Below are 15,577 nucleotides of genomic sequence, written 5' to 3' on the forward strand. Positions count from 1 at the left end.
AACATGACGTCAAAGCGAAAAAAGGCACGTCGTGTTCAAACCTCTTTGGGACGATGGGGTAAGTGAGAAGGAAATAGTGGGTTAAGACTGAATTTTAAGTGCGGTGGGAAAATTCCTCGCCATGTAAGATTGGTGGAGTACTTTGGTATTTAGAAAAAATCGGTGCTGAAAGTGTAAAAGCAAGGGAATTAAGGGAAGGGAGCATACATTCACAATGGGTTGCGAGCTTAGCAAGCTTGCGTCCTCGACAACTCAGAATCAAACCGGACGTGAAAGCCCGCCACCCCCGGCAGCCACGGATCCGCGACTTCCGCTCACGGCACGTCAGAAATACACTATCATTGCCAGCTGGAAAGCCGTTGCCAGGTCTATGGAGACTACTGGAGTCTACATGTTCATAAAGTGAGTTTATAACTACTATCCATACTACCCCTGAGTCCTTTACTGCCCCCGAGTCCCCTGCCACCCTCCGAATGCCCTACTAGCCACTACCTATATAGCCAGATAAAACCACATCAGCAGAAATGAAAGGCAATGAAAAGTTTCATTGCGGTGTAACTGAATATACATCACCAAACACTTCCCAAACCATAAACGAGAAAGAATTTTTTAATTTTTATCCTGGTTTTCTTTGTTTTTGAAACAAGGAATTTCTTAATACGAGAATTTTATATTGGGCTAGGATGCAGATTAGGTTGGTCCAAAAATTAGATGGAATATTTTGTTTCCTAATTTTTATGAATAACGCCCGGAAATTTGTTCGAGTGGACAACACATATAAATCCTTTTCTATTTAAAAAAAAATTATATTTAGGGGTGACATAAGCCCCATGAAATTTAACACGTATTCCCCATAGAAAAAAATCTGCCCGCTATGCGGGCACAGGCCCATCTCGTGCGCCTCGCTTCGCTCGCAAGTTTGAGCGCGCCGAGAACACGCGACTGTTGTTCCTCGCGCTTTGCGCTCGATGATGTATTTATCGCGCGCTACGCGCTCGGTCTTTATTTTTTCCCACATTCTTGCGCAAACCTTTTAAAACTAGGACTCAAAACATCCACCACTGTCATTTTGTGATTGTGAATTCTCTTTTCAGGCTCTTTTCGAAAGTTATCGTGCCTACATAATACAGACTATAGGCTATATACAGACAGACAAATACCCTGGTAAAAATAGTTTTTTCTGAGTCAGTTGGTCTCAAAACGTGGAGGTTTGATAAAAACCGACAAAGTGAAATTTTACATAAAGCCAATACCTTCTCATTAAAATGAGAATGTAAAAAAACGCTTTTGTAAGTCTTATTCAGAATCCTTGATATTAACTGAATCGAGTTGAAGCTCAACATTTCTCTTTAAGCTACAGAATGCGAATGAAATTTTAATTTTCAAATATCACTTCCATAAGTCCGTTTTATTACAGTGAACCCCTGGTATAAATTTTATCTTTAAATTCTAAAAACAATACAGCACGTTCATCTGACGAACGTAAATTATACAAGTAAAAATGTTCTATTATTTTTGAAGGTATTTTGAATTTGTTACCACTATTTATTTGTGTCCTAACAAGTTATACATTTAGTAAAAAATAATTTTAAAAAATACTCCTTAAAATGTGTGAATGAACTGCTACAAAATTCGCCACTTTTTTGTATTTCAAAATTCTCCGCATAACTTGTACTGCATTGTATGATTGAAATTTCCTATATACTATAAGAAAAAGTAATATTTTTCACATTTTTAATACGTTAAGGAATAAAATTCATAATTTTATTAGCCATTTTATTCGATAAGTTAAAAATATTTTAATGTGCCGCATTTGGACAAATTTTCTGCGAAGTTACCTAAACCGGGACAAGCTGTCGCTGACTGTCTCAGTTTCGGACAATTTAACGTGAGTTGCGCAATTACGTTTCCATTACTGAGACGGACACTTTCGCCGTGTTTTTAATTAAATGTCGCAGTATTTTTTTAGTAGAATATTAAAAATATTGTTTATAATACATATGCTTCTCGCTCAATTGATTATTTATCCTAGAAAATCTGTTCAAAGTAGTTTGATAGTATGCATTCAAATTTAATATTATAGATTAATATGAAATATTACAAATATTAATAAGATTAATATTATCGATTTACTTTTTAAGGTAAATTAAGCAAATTAACTTTTTTGTTGAAAATTTATATTTTCGAGTTAAAAATATAACTGTTTTGAAGAAAACCCATCCTTTGACTTGAAAATTAAACAATTTGGTTAAATTTTTTTTTCTTTTTTGACTGAAAAATCTTTGTTGATTGACATTTAAATTTTTTCTTGAGATTTCGTCTTTTTGGTTCAAAAATGTATCTTTTCAACGATAAATTTAATCTTTCGTAAGTAAATATGCAACTGTGGTTGAAAATTAATCTGTTTAGGTTGAGGCTTCAACAACTTGATTTGAAATTAGTTTTTTTTATTATATCGACTTTGAATTTTAAAATAAAAAATACTAATTTTCTACCAAAAAAGATTAGTTCTAATAAAAAATATAATAATTGATGTATCAAACAAAAAATGTTTTGATTATAAATTAAAAATAAATTAATTCATGAAACAAACGAATTTTCACCCAAACATTTCGACTTGTAACAAAAATGATCAAATTTTCACACAAAAAATTGATTTTTTATTTAAATAAGATTTTTAGTTAAAAAAAAGAAAAATATTTCAATAAAATTGTTGAACTTTCTACCATAATAATAACATTTTCGACAAAGCAGTTCCGTTTTTGCTAAAAAAATGTAATTTATAATTTAAATGCTAAATTTCCGAACCAAAAAGATCAATTTTCAACAAAATAGTTGAAACATTATTCAAAAAAGATTATTCAGTCAATAAAATTCTTAACCAAATAATAAAATGTGTGACCAAAAAATAATTGAAATTATTTGAATAGCTTTTTCAATTTATGTATTAACTTGAATCAAGATGAATTCTAAACCATAATTTACTACCAAACAGTTGAATTTGTAAGTAAATCGATGATATTATTCTATAATATTAAATTGTAATGCATACTTAATAATTTTATTGAAAAATTAAATGTATGAGTAACTATTAAATTACTTACCTAAGCAATTAGCAAAACTTGAGGTTAGAATTAGAAGTTTCAATAAACTAATTTGAACAACTTTTTTAGAATAAATAAGTAAATGAACGGTAATCACAATCCATTCTTGCTTTTTTATGTATTCTGTAATTATAAGTAAATTGTGCCATTTTATTGTGATTGACCCCATTGATTTTTCCTTGTCCAGTATTGGCTTGTTTGGTGTGCTACTAATTGGTGATCTGACTAACTTAAAAAATATACGTTTATATTAATTAACTATAAAATTAATCATGTATTTTTTGTTCTAATCCATTAAATAATGTCTTAGCCACTTATTATAACGGTTTTTGTACCAAAAATTCCAATTCACCATTTAGAAATTGTTTTAATGTGGTTTAGCTTTTCCTGACTGTCCCAGTAATGGTCAGTTTACCTTATGTCAAACGGCTGCGTCTAGATTTGCCGAAAAAATTTCCTCCATCAATTTTAAAATACTCGCAGTATTCATTTTTTAAATGGTCTCACATTATTTAAATTATTTTAACGGAAAAATCATTTACCTGCACTTAAAAAATACACAGGCGGCACTTTGGTTACTTAATACTTGATAGTAGAATATTATTTTAGAGGCCTAATACCAGTAGTTATTTGATGTTTGTTTACAATTTTTGAAGTCTTCATAACTAACCAAAGTATAGCCTATGTATTCTGTAAGTGTAGGTGTATGATTTTTTGATTAAAATCATTTAAATAAGGTGAGACGATTTAAAAAATTAGTACCGCGAGATTTTTCAAATTTATGGAAGAAATTTTGTCTGTGAACCTAGACGCAGCCGTATGACATATCATATATGACGAATAAATATTTTCGTCAGATAAATTTTGTCTTTCGTCAGATAAATTTTATCTTTCGTCAGGTAAATTATATCTTTCATCAGATAAACATGCTGCAGCGTTTTTATCAAATTTAAAAATAAATTTTGTTTCTGGGCTTTACTGTGTAGCGAGGAGAAACATTTTTTATGAATTATTTTTTATTTATAAACAAATAGTATGGTTTACACGGAAAAATGTATCCATAAAAAATTTACAAAATTGTAGCTAGGTCTCGGATACGAAATAAAAACATTAAACCCTTACTTTTATGAAAAATGTATGGATACATTTCTAGCTTTTTTATGAACAGTTTATATTTCATACGAACATTTCCTGAAAATTTCAGAATTAAATATATGTAAAAGGGAAAAAGTTTTATTTGTGCGATTTAATTTGTATTTACTTATAAATTCGCAACTCTAAAAGATTCGAACCCTCGAACTGTTGACTCGGCAAATTCTAAACATGAACCAAAAGTGCGTAAACACGCACAGCCATTAAGGCCAAACAATATATGTATTACAAAACTTCCTCGAAAACTTCTAGCTACTCATCAGACGAACTGAAACCGTACAGCGTGAGGGTGAGGGTGTTTGCAGGCTGTGTGCAGGGAAAATTTGTGATTGTTTATGGGAGCCACATGCCGCCACCGTAAACCTTCCCTTTATCACAGCTATAAGAATCTATTACATTTTAACCCAAAAAAATATATAATTTAATAATAAACAATGTATAAGCAGTAGTAATATTTTCTAAAAGACATTTTATTATTTAATTTTTATAAAAATTATTCAGCTTTATTGCAAGTTCCTGCGATTATTAGAAGCTGTTAAAGAGACTTAGTTTATTATTGTTTATAACATCAAGAGTTTATAGAATAAAGTAATGATAAAATTTATTGCAGGAAATTTGATAAAGGGATAAAGTTTTATTCAGACAACTTCGCGTTTTTCAAAACACATGTGTTGCCATCATGAAGGAATAATAAGGAGACCTAACTCCGTTTCCCCACTTGGCAATAGAAACATTACCGTAAGTGGTGTGGACATTACAGGAAGATCTTAAATCTTCAGGTGTGCAGGTGTGCAGTTGTCCTCTTCCTATACATGTAAAACTGTGCGAGTGGAAAATTTTGTAAAATTGACGTAAGTTAGAGTGGTTCTGTTTACTTGTTTTGATGCAGGTGTCAAGTGCCGGGTTGTGGTGCAAGTTACACGATGAAGGCGAATACACTTCGCTTTTTTAAAGCCCTCACTGTACGTACAATAAACGTCTAATATATTTTATTGTTTTACATAACTGTCATTTAATTTTAATAGAAATGATTTAGAAATTTAACCTTTACTCACTACCTGAGTGCCTGCGGAGCATTTCTCAGAGCTTCTCTGAGCCTTGAGAATCTTTAGCATATACTCTAAGATTTCTATCGGTAGGGCGCTTCATTAGATCACAATAATTGCAATTATCCGTGCTGATTAAATGATATGCGTGCTTATATATACGTAATTTACCAATTTCTAAACTGAGTCACCTTATAATAACTTTTAATGAAAGTATAATATTTTTCATGCTTACGCTTCGAAAAACTTTAAACTTTTCAATCAAGTTATATTCCTTCCATTATTTCTTTATCATATTACAAATTTAAAAGGTACTTATCTATACTTTTCCTTCTCAAAATCTGTTCACACATTTTTCAAACAATTTCGGATAATACTGTTTATATATTTATTTCGTGTATGTTTCTCACTCGCACACTTTTCCATACACAGGAAGAGGACAACTGCGAACCTGCGCACGAAAATTCAAAATCTTCGTGTAACGTGCCTATCTCTTACGGTAATGTTTCTATTGCCAATTTCAAATGGCTTCCCACTGGCAGTTGGGTCTCCTTATTATTCCTTCGTGGTTGTCATATAGAAAAACAAAAGAAAGTTTAACCATTATTTGGTTCAAGTTTATCATGTAAAGTTAATTTTTGTTGCAGCGAATCTTTCATCGGAAATCGATGTAAAGTTTATCTTCTGTTTTTTCCGTGTTATGATTTGATGTCAAGCTAACTGACCCTAATTTTCCAAATAAGACTTCCCTTATCCATATAAAAAGTTCCAGAAGATTGTATTCAAATTTTTTAAGTGTGCAGCACGTCAAAGTGTGTACATTCAGAAATGCTCATTAACTTGTTTAGTATTAACATTAGAATAAACTTTCCTAATAAAAGTTGAAGTAGATTCAGAAAGGAATATATTTCTAGCAATTTCATGATAAAATTTCTTCCTAAAAAGAAAAGCACCTTGCTATTCTGACTCTGAATTTTTTTATTGAAATTTTTATGTGAAATCAATATTTTAACCAAAATAAGAACAATGTAATTTTTTCTCACTTTTCAATGTAATTGTTTATTTTTCATCTAAACAATTGACACATTGTGAGAGGCTTATTGCATTAATTGAAAAATAATTAAAACGCGATTATCTCGAAACTCCGGCATTCTCAAGGGCAGACCGAGAACGGTTCACCAGATTACACGCATCTCCTGGAGTATGTGAATCTTTTCCCAATCACTCGTAATATTCATGTTATTACTTACGAAAAAAAAGTTATAAACGGGTTTAAAATTTTCACATCTAGTTCGTGAGATTTTTTTTCAAACTTCGCTGAATTTTCACGAAAATACATCAATTTCCGATGCATTTTTTCATACTTGAGACCTAGCTACTAGTTCGTGACTTTCTTACGTATAATTTTTTCCGTATAAATTACTTAATTATCAGCTCCTCTCTAGTCCAAATTCCGAGGTGGTAGTCCTCGACTTCTTTTGACTGCTTCAGCAGAATCAGTAGAATCGACACTTTTCGAAAATTGATTTTCTTTGTTATTAGAACCTTTGGCTTTTAACTTCCTCTTTCTATTAACTCCTTACGCAGAATCAGTAGGATCGTTAATATTCGAAGATAGATTTTTTTTGTTCTTAGCATCTTTGTTTTCTAACTTTTTCTTTTTTTATCTTCTTTAGCTTTTTCTAAAATTTCTTTTCGCCATTTTCGTGCTTGCTATTTAACTCCCTTAGGCTTTAGGTTTGTCTTCTTTCAATTGAATTTTCCTAATCCCTCATCTCCCCATGCCTGAGATGTTAAAACATAGATTACTTTTTCCTTGTTTTGCCTTCCTTTTTGTTCTGGGGTTAGAGGATAACACAAGTAATCTCGTATACTTCAGTTTTTTACACAGTTTAACGAAATTTTTTCTACGTTTTAGGGTGAAATCACTTTGCAACTCAAATTTGTCGGTTCGTGCAATGTTTCATTAATTGCACACTAACCTGAAAACTGATCACAAAAAACTTATTTTCTCTTTTCATACACTGTTCAAACTAGCCTTTTTGTTATTTCACACACTTCAAAAGTGCTAAAAATTAGATCCAAAGATTATTTTTCTAAATGAAAATCACGCAGTCATTTTTGTTGGCCAGACCAGTTGTGAGTCATGCATTAGACTGATTTGTAGTTGTGTCTACATAATTAACTTGCGAATTTACTCTTATTTATAAATAACATTCTAACTTTTACAAAAAACAAACGAACATAACTACGTTTTTTTCGATTGCTAAGAATAGAAATCATTACAAGAACATAAAACCCTATCCTTGCACGCGATGCTTTATATTGGAAATTCAATCGTTCCCCCAATCATTTATTAAATAAATCATAGTTAAGTCTCAAAAATTTTGTTATTAATAACTTTAAGATTTTCTCGAAATGTTCTGAAAAGAAAATAGGCACTTCCGTTAATTATAACGTCGCTACGGGCAAATTGAAAACTAGAATTATATAAAGATTTTCTTTATTGCTATCATAAAATATAGAGAAGGATGCCAACAATTGGGCGGTGGGGGTTGCAAAGAATTTGTGGTTTTACCCTAAGTAGAAAAATGGGATTTACGAGTCTTGGGCGCTAATTATTATTTTTTGTGTGTTTTTTTTTCATGCAAATTGTTTCTGATACATAAAATACTACTTTATACCAATACTTAGATATTTACATGAATTAAAAAAAAATTATTATTATTTTTAACAATTTTCTTTTAGAATAGAATTAGAAGATCGCGATTTCTTCAACAAAATTTCACTTTGCCAATGTTCAATTAGAGCATGGTAATGCCTGAATAATGTTACCAAAAAAATATTTTTTCAACTGTATTATGATTATTTATAATATTCTCTGTAAAGAAAACTAGAAATTGCCGTTTTTTTCTATAATTTGCAACTCTTTGTCCACGTTTTACTTGAAGTGAATGAATATTTATTTTAGTTTATCAAAATTAAGCGTTTAAACAAATTAATAATGTTCATAGCTGTCTTGTTCTATATTGATGTTAGAAAGTTGAGGGTTTTTTCCTGAAATTTCTTACTTGTTGTCCAACGTTTAATTAGAGTGAAATAATGCCTAATTCATCTTAACAAAAATAATTGTAACAAAATTTATTATTATTCATAATATTATATTCTTTGAATACTACTAGAATTTGCATTCTTTTTCTTAAAGTTGAAACTTTTTGTCTAATTTTCACTTGAAATAAGTTAATATTCATTTTGACTTAGCTCATGTAATTTTTTAACAAATTATTATTGTTCATAGCTATCTTCTTTTATATTAATGCTAGATAGTTGCGGTTTTCTGATATTTTAAATTTTCTCCACTTTTTACTTAGGCAGGTAATAAGAAATGCAAGTTAACGAACATGCTTATTTAAACAATTTATTCTTTATAACTATCTTCTCTTGGAGTAATGCTAGGAAGTTGCTTTTTTCTGAATTCTTCAGTTTGTCTTTAACTTTCAGTTATGAACAGATAATAAATGAAGCTGTAAAATAGTCATTTTTAAGCAGTTTTGTGTTGTTTTAGATAAAGAATTTTTGCTTTTATCTCTATGTTTAAAGAAATTAATTTTAACAAAAGAGCTATCTCACACAAGAGACAAGAACAAAGAATGGAATAATTAGAAGTAGGTGGGAGGACTTGGTCTCTAAATGACTTGTAAAGGTTTGGTTTTGAATTACAACCAGAAGTGTATTGCAAAGTTTAAAATAAAAATTTTTGGAACTGCAAAATATTCTAACGTTATCCCCCCACCCCTTCATTACCTAGAGAAAACAATTCTCAGCAATGACTTATTGCTGTCAGAAAATTTTTGCCGGTACCTTACTAAGTGAAAAGTGGACGAAAAATTAAAAAAATTTCAAATTGTAACTTTCTACCTTTGAGCAAGGAAAATATCATTAACAATAATAATAAAGTGTTCAAACAATTATTTTCGGTAGCAATAATTAGATGTTACTTTACTTTAATTGAAAATTGCAAATGTGCAAAATGTGCAAAAAAATTCAACTGTCTAGCATTAATATAGAAGAAGATAACTATACGTAATATTAATTTGTTTAAACAATTCTTTTTGATAGATTGAAATAAATACCAACTCACTGCAAGTAAAAAACGGAAAAAAGTTGCAAATTTGAAAAAACCGCATTTTTCAACATTATTCAAAGAGAATATTATTAGCAATAATAATACAATTTTAAACAATTAATTTTATTATGATTAATGAGGCATTAGATCTTTCTGATTTGAAATTTGGCAAAAAATCAACATTTTTTTAAACAAACCTGACTTTTGAACTCTATTTAAGAGAAAATTGCTAATAACGATGATAAATTGTTTAAGCAACTTATTTAAACTTTTAGTAATCAGTGTAAAGTAGTATTTTAAGTATCTAGAACAACTCGCATTGAAAAAGCTACCAAAAAATTATAATCAGCGCTAAAAGCTCGCCAAACCGATTTTTTCACTTATGGGTTTTTTTAGAATTCTATAAAACAGACTTTGAGCGGTGATTCAAAATAAAATGTGCAAAAACGACTATTTTTCTTATAGGAAAGAGGTGTTAATCTTCATGGGGCTTGCTCCACCTCTAAATATAATTTTTTTTTAAAGCAAACAAAAATCTAGTTATTTTCATGTAAAATCGCACAAATTTCCCGACATTCTTTAGAAAAATTTGGAAACCAAATTTTTTGACCACCCTAATGCACATTCGTGTTGTCCACATTTCGGTAATGCACACTGTAGGTCGCTCATTCGAAGTATTCAAAAAAATTGTTTAAACATTGAAAAATTAATTTTATAATAAAATTAATGTGGTAATTTATTTAATTATGAATATCTTTGTGAGAAATAAGAGAAAAGAAATCAGCAAAGCCACTATTTCCCAAGACCCTTATTGCACTTTCCTTGGGTAGTTTTTTTTAGAAACTAACAGTTTTTCTTTCTTTCTCTTCATAAATAAATTTGAGGTTTCAGTTTTCATGGGTTTTTACTAATGAAATTAATAGATATAGATAAGTTGTATCTTTTACCACTTTATTTTTGGAAAAATCTCGAATATTATTATTCTTGGAAATAGCACATGTTTTTTATTATTTTATTTTAACCCTTAAATATAAAAAATTCGAAATTTAGAAAAATAATAACTTTCAAAAATTGTGCACAATTGAATTGATAAAAGGTTTAACGTCGAACAACTTTGCTGTGTAAACGTTTTTCGTATATCACGTATTACAAAAAAAGAATGATTGATTTTCAGAAAAAGCACCGCTATTTCGTTAATTTTTAAATTTTGCACATTTTTCAATTCTTCATTACATTTATACAAAAGAAAATTTTTTGTGATTACATATATTATTTAAAGACAATTGGAATGGTCATTATATTCTATATGATAATAATTGTATTCTGAAATTCACTATTGTGATAATGTAATAAAATTAATCGTAATTCTATTTTCTTGACTTATTCCAGCTTATCTTGCATGCTATTATTGCAATCTTTCAAATTAAAATTACCAAACATTCCATCCTTCCATTTGTAAATATTTCCATTCTTTGAAATTTTAAGATCAGAGTTTCGGTCAGAGGTTCGAATCCTCTTACTTTCATGCGGTTATTTTTTTTTTATAAAACTCAACTGGATACTGAATTATGATATTATATTTTTATTAAAATTGAAAAAATGTTGTTAACTGAAAGAATTTTGTTGGTTTGGCCAACAAAATAATTAGTTTATTTTTATTTTTGCAACCAATTTTGTGTTTATTTTTAACCAAATTTTTGTCTACCTAGCAAAACGTTTTGATATTCCAGATATAATACGTATTGTTGAACCAAAATAAATTATAATTATTATGATTATTATAATTGAAAGGGATTTTGTTGGTTGATTTCACGCTTATCTTTTATTTTCTTTTTTTTGTTTTCTTTTTTTTTTAGGAAAAAATCGTTATATTTTTTTCAATTTTCAATAGAAACATTAAATTTTATGGTGTTTTTCTGAATTTGGTCGTTGGATTCTTGGTTTTATTTTCAGAAATTCTGCTCATGAATTTGATTGTTGGACGTTAAATAGAATTTTAAATTTGATTTTAATTTAATTTGGATTTCTTTAATTTCAACACAACAAAATTATTGCAGAAATGTGTTTCTTAATGTATCCTGGTTTTCATATGCAGATTTTTCAAATTGTAAAGGCAAAGTTTTCTAATTGGTTTAATATTAAATAATGAAATGATAAATTAGGATTTTTCTATTGATCTCACAAGATTTCATCACAATTTTTTAATTGTATGTTCAGCTCAATAACATTTTTTATCAAGATAGTTTATTTAAAAGAATATAGAAGTACTGCATGCAATATTGATAAAAAAGTGAGTCTATTTAACTAATAAGGGAAGAATAGCATGGAGCAGGAAGAGATAATAATGGAAGTAGAAAAGTTCATAGAACGAAATGATATAGGTTTTTGTACCTCACTCACTTTGAAGATAATTAAATTTTTTATTTGTATCAAGACTCTTGGAAAAAAGTAAAATAAACTGTAATTAAAAGAGGAAATCATATATTTATAATTCAGTTTCATACACTTTCCCTTTAGTGTTACATAATTTAAAAGCCTATTAAAAAATGGTATGTCTGACTTAAGGATGTTCATAAATTGCCTTACGTAAAATTAAAATAGTTTATAAAATGAAATAAAATAGAGAGATTTTAAATATAGAAAATTTCAGAAGAGAACTTCAAGTGCAATATTGTAAAAAGTAGTTAACAGGCAGTTGAATTTTCAAAACGGGACTTTGGAATTAAAAAAAAATGTACATGTTCAGCCGAGATGGATGAATTTTCAATCAAGTAAAATGACTTTTCTACCATAAAAGATTAATTTTCAAACCAAAAAGATGAATTTTTAACAAAGTAGATCAATTTTCGACCAAAATGATGTCCAACAAATTTGTTGAATTTCTAACGAAATAATTAAACTTTTAACAGAAAAGTTTAATTTTTTACCAAGTAACTGAATTTTTAACTTTTTAATTTAGATTTTTAGGCAAGAAGATTAATTCTTTACTACATTTACTGCGAATTTTAACATATTAGTTGAATACTTAACCAAATAGATGAAATTTGAAGAATAAATCATTTTCTAGCCAAGCAGACGAATTTTTGATCAAATATTTCAGTATCTAGGCTAAAAAATCAAATTTAATTAAAAATTTTATCATTTATAATTTATAATTTAAGAATCTGATTCCAGCAAAAAAAGCGAAATTTAAAAAAATGACATTTTTTACCAAGTAGTGCAATTTTCAAATAAATTTTTTATTGTTTTAGCAAATATTAGGACTTGCTACCAAACTAATTAAATTTTCAACCAAAAAGTTAGGTAATATTTACAATTCATTTATAATATATCAATATAAGCTATTTTAATTATCAAAAAAAAAGTTAAACTCAACCAAAAAATACGAATATTGATGAAGCTGTTTTATTTGGAACCAAAGAGGATACATTTTTAATCAAGAAGTTTAATTTTTTACCATAGAGATGATTTTAATCTCATATAAAAAAGAGTTGAATTGATAAAAAACTCGAATTCTTAACCAAATATATAAATTTTTAACATGAAAAGATCAATGTTCAACTAAAATTTAAATTTATGCCCACAATGGAGTAGTTGTAATTTCAACATAGAAAATTAATTCTGAGACAAACAAGAAAACAAATTTTTGGCGAAATAGTTAAATTTTCAAACAATTAAATGAATTTTCAAATAAAATGAAAGATTGTTTTAAAAGGAATGAAATTTCAGGAGGAGAGCCTAATATTCAATCAAAAAGTTACAATTTTAACCAAGAAAATTACTGTTTTACAGAAAAATATCAATACGATCAATTTTCAACTAGAATGACGAAATATAAAAAAATAATCAACATAAAAAAAGTTTAATATCTAATCGAAAAGTTGATTTTTTACGAAGAGGATTTATTTGATATAGATAAAGATATATTATCAACAAAATAAATATATTTGCAACGAAACACGTAAATTTTCAAACAAGAACGTGTATTTTCTACACAAAAAATTCATTTTTAACTAAATAGTTAAGTTTATAACTAAAAAATAAATATTTTCCACAAACAATGGATTTGTTAAACTTTTGTTCATAAAAATTAATTTTTAATCAAAAAGATAAATTTCTCACAAAAAAAAAATTAACTGCTAACAAAATGCCTGACTTTTCAACTATAAAGATCAATTTTGAACGAAAAATGGAATAAAAAGTCAGATATTTAGTGAATCAAATTACATCTAGAAAAAAGGATTTTTCCAAAATAGTTTAAATTTCAAGCAATGAAATGAATTTTCAACTAATATGATAAATCTTAAAAAACTGAATGAACTTTAAAGAAGATAGTTTAGTATGTAATCAAAAAATTGATTATTTAACCAAACTGATTAATTTTTTACCGAAAAAAAAGAATCGTTAACAAAATAAATGAATTTTCTACTAACATCTTTCTAGTCGAAAATGTATTTATTTCGGTGATGATTCATATTTTTCTGTAGAAAATCAACTGATTAATCATCAAGCAGAAAAGATCAATTGTTAACTAACAATAGAATAGTTACATTTTCCGTGAAGGAAATCAATTCTAAAAACGAATTTCCACCAAAATAGTTAAAGTTTCAGTCAATGAGATGATATCTCAACTAAAATGATAAATTTAAAAAAAGATAAATTTTCAACTTAATATATATATATATATATATATATATGGCCAAAAACGCGGAAAAAACCACTCGCAACAAAAATTTTCTTTGAATTTCGCGAGTTTTTTTTTATCATTTTGAGGTTCTACACCTCCTATAATCCAGCAACATAAATGTCAACACGAGACCCGTTGTTTCTTCCAAGAATTGAAGATAGTTTCTTCGTGTCTTCCTCATAGGTGAAATTGGACAAAAATACAACGCGGAACAAAAAGGTACGTTGTATTTATCGACTGTTATTTCCTTTGTACGCTTTTTCATATAACGTAACACTCCAAAATCGAAAAATATTTTTTGACGAAAAACCTATCACGTTGACAAAAAGAAAATTTCCAATCTTCTTCGAGTACTTTCAGTCAGTTTTTCAAACAGTATGAAAAATCAGCAATGTTTTTCATTTGCATCCGTGTTTTAAACCAAGAACGATATGTAACGTAACAGTATTTTTTCCTCGATAATCAAAATATCATAACTATGATGATTATTAACCTCAAAAATGTTTTAATTGTTCATCGCTGCAGTCATTCTTGTTTTAGAAAGCGAATTCGGTTTTAAAATCTACTGGAACTACTTTGCAACTTCTCATGGAAAGGGTTGCATCGATGGTATTGGTGCAACTGCCAAGATGATAGTGAGAAAGCATATTTTTTCTCGCAAATGTATAACAAATCGTGCTTCAGATTTTGTTGATGCATTCAATGTAACCACGTCTAAAATCGCTATCAAAGAAGTAACTGAGAGTGATTTTGTTGACATAAATTGTATTTTGAACGCACCTGCTATTTTCAACAGCGCAAAAAATATCCGTAACATAGCATCGGCTCATCAGATTCAAGTAATTGATGTAACAATTCTAACTTTCTACACTTCAAAACAAAGATACAATTTATAATGTTACCTAATTTTAACCTTGTATCTCAATTTCAACGAATTTAATGAGTGCACTAAATTTTTGAGGATTTGTTTCTACTTTCGAATTTCATATAAGATATTCGGATGTGTAATCGATTGTATTATTACTTTATGTATTGTTCCTTAAATGTATAATCGTAAGACAACTTAATCAATGTTATTCGTTGCAAAATTGTACGATTAAAACATTTTTAATACTTAGGTTTACTTTTTGTGTCAAAGTCAATCGCACAGGTAACGTAACAGTCTTTTTGTGTAACATAACAGTCCAAACATTTTTGCTTTTAAAAAAAAGAAAAAACAATTTTTTTGCCTAATTGAGATTTAATTCATTACTTTTATCAAAAAACTTGAAAATTATGTACTAGACGTTGTGAATAGTCTTCCAAAAGAGCAGAAATTATTATAATTATAAAGAATGTTGCTTGAAAGGTATTATTTTAGTGACATGCATATAAAATATCCAAAATATCGAATTATATGTGTTTCCAAAAATTTCATGTCAAAATATGCGATTGAATGTAACGTAACAGTCCGCGTTTTTGG

At 28.4% G+C, this 15,577-nt stretch overlaps 1 protein-coding gene across 1 annotated transcript in view; it reads left to right on the plus strand.

Moving 5' to 3' along the window:
- The first annotated feature begins 214 nt into the window (after positions 1-214).
- Positions 215-15,577, plus strand: part of LOC117182906 (neuroglobin-like) — a 97,465-nt gene continuing 82,102 nt past the window's right edge. Inside the window, exon 1 of the mRNA XM_033376020.1 lies at positions 215-402. Coding sequence (XP_033231911.1) covers positions 215-402 — 188 coding nt within the window. The remainder of the gene's footprint in view (positions 403-15,577) is intronic.

Source organism: Belonocnema kinseyi, chromosome 2 (assembly GCF_010883055.1).
Source record: "Belonocnema kinseyi isolate 2016_QV_RU_SX_M_011 chromosome 2, B_treatae_v1, whole genome shotgun sequence".
Lineage (NCBI taxonomy): Eukaryota > Metazoa > Arthropoda > Insecta > Hymenoptera > Cynipidae > Belonocnema > Belonocnema kinseyi.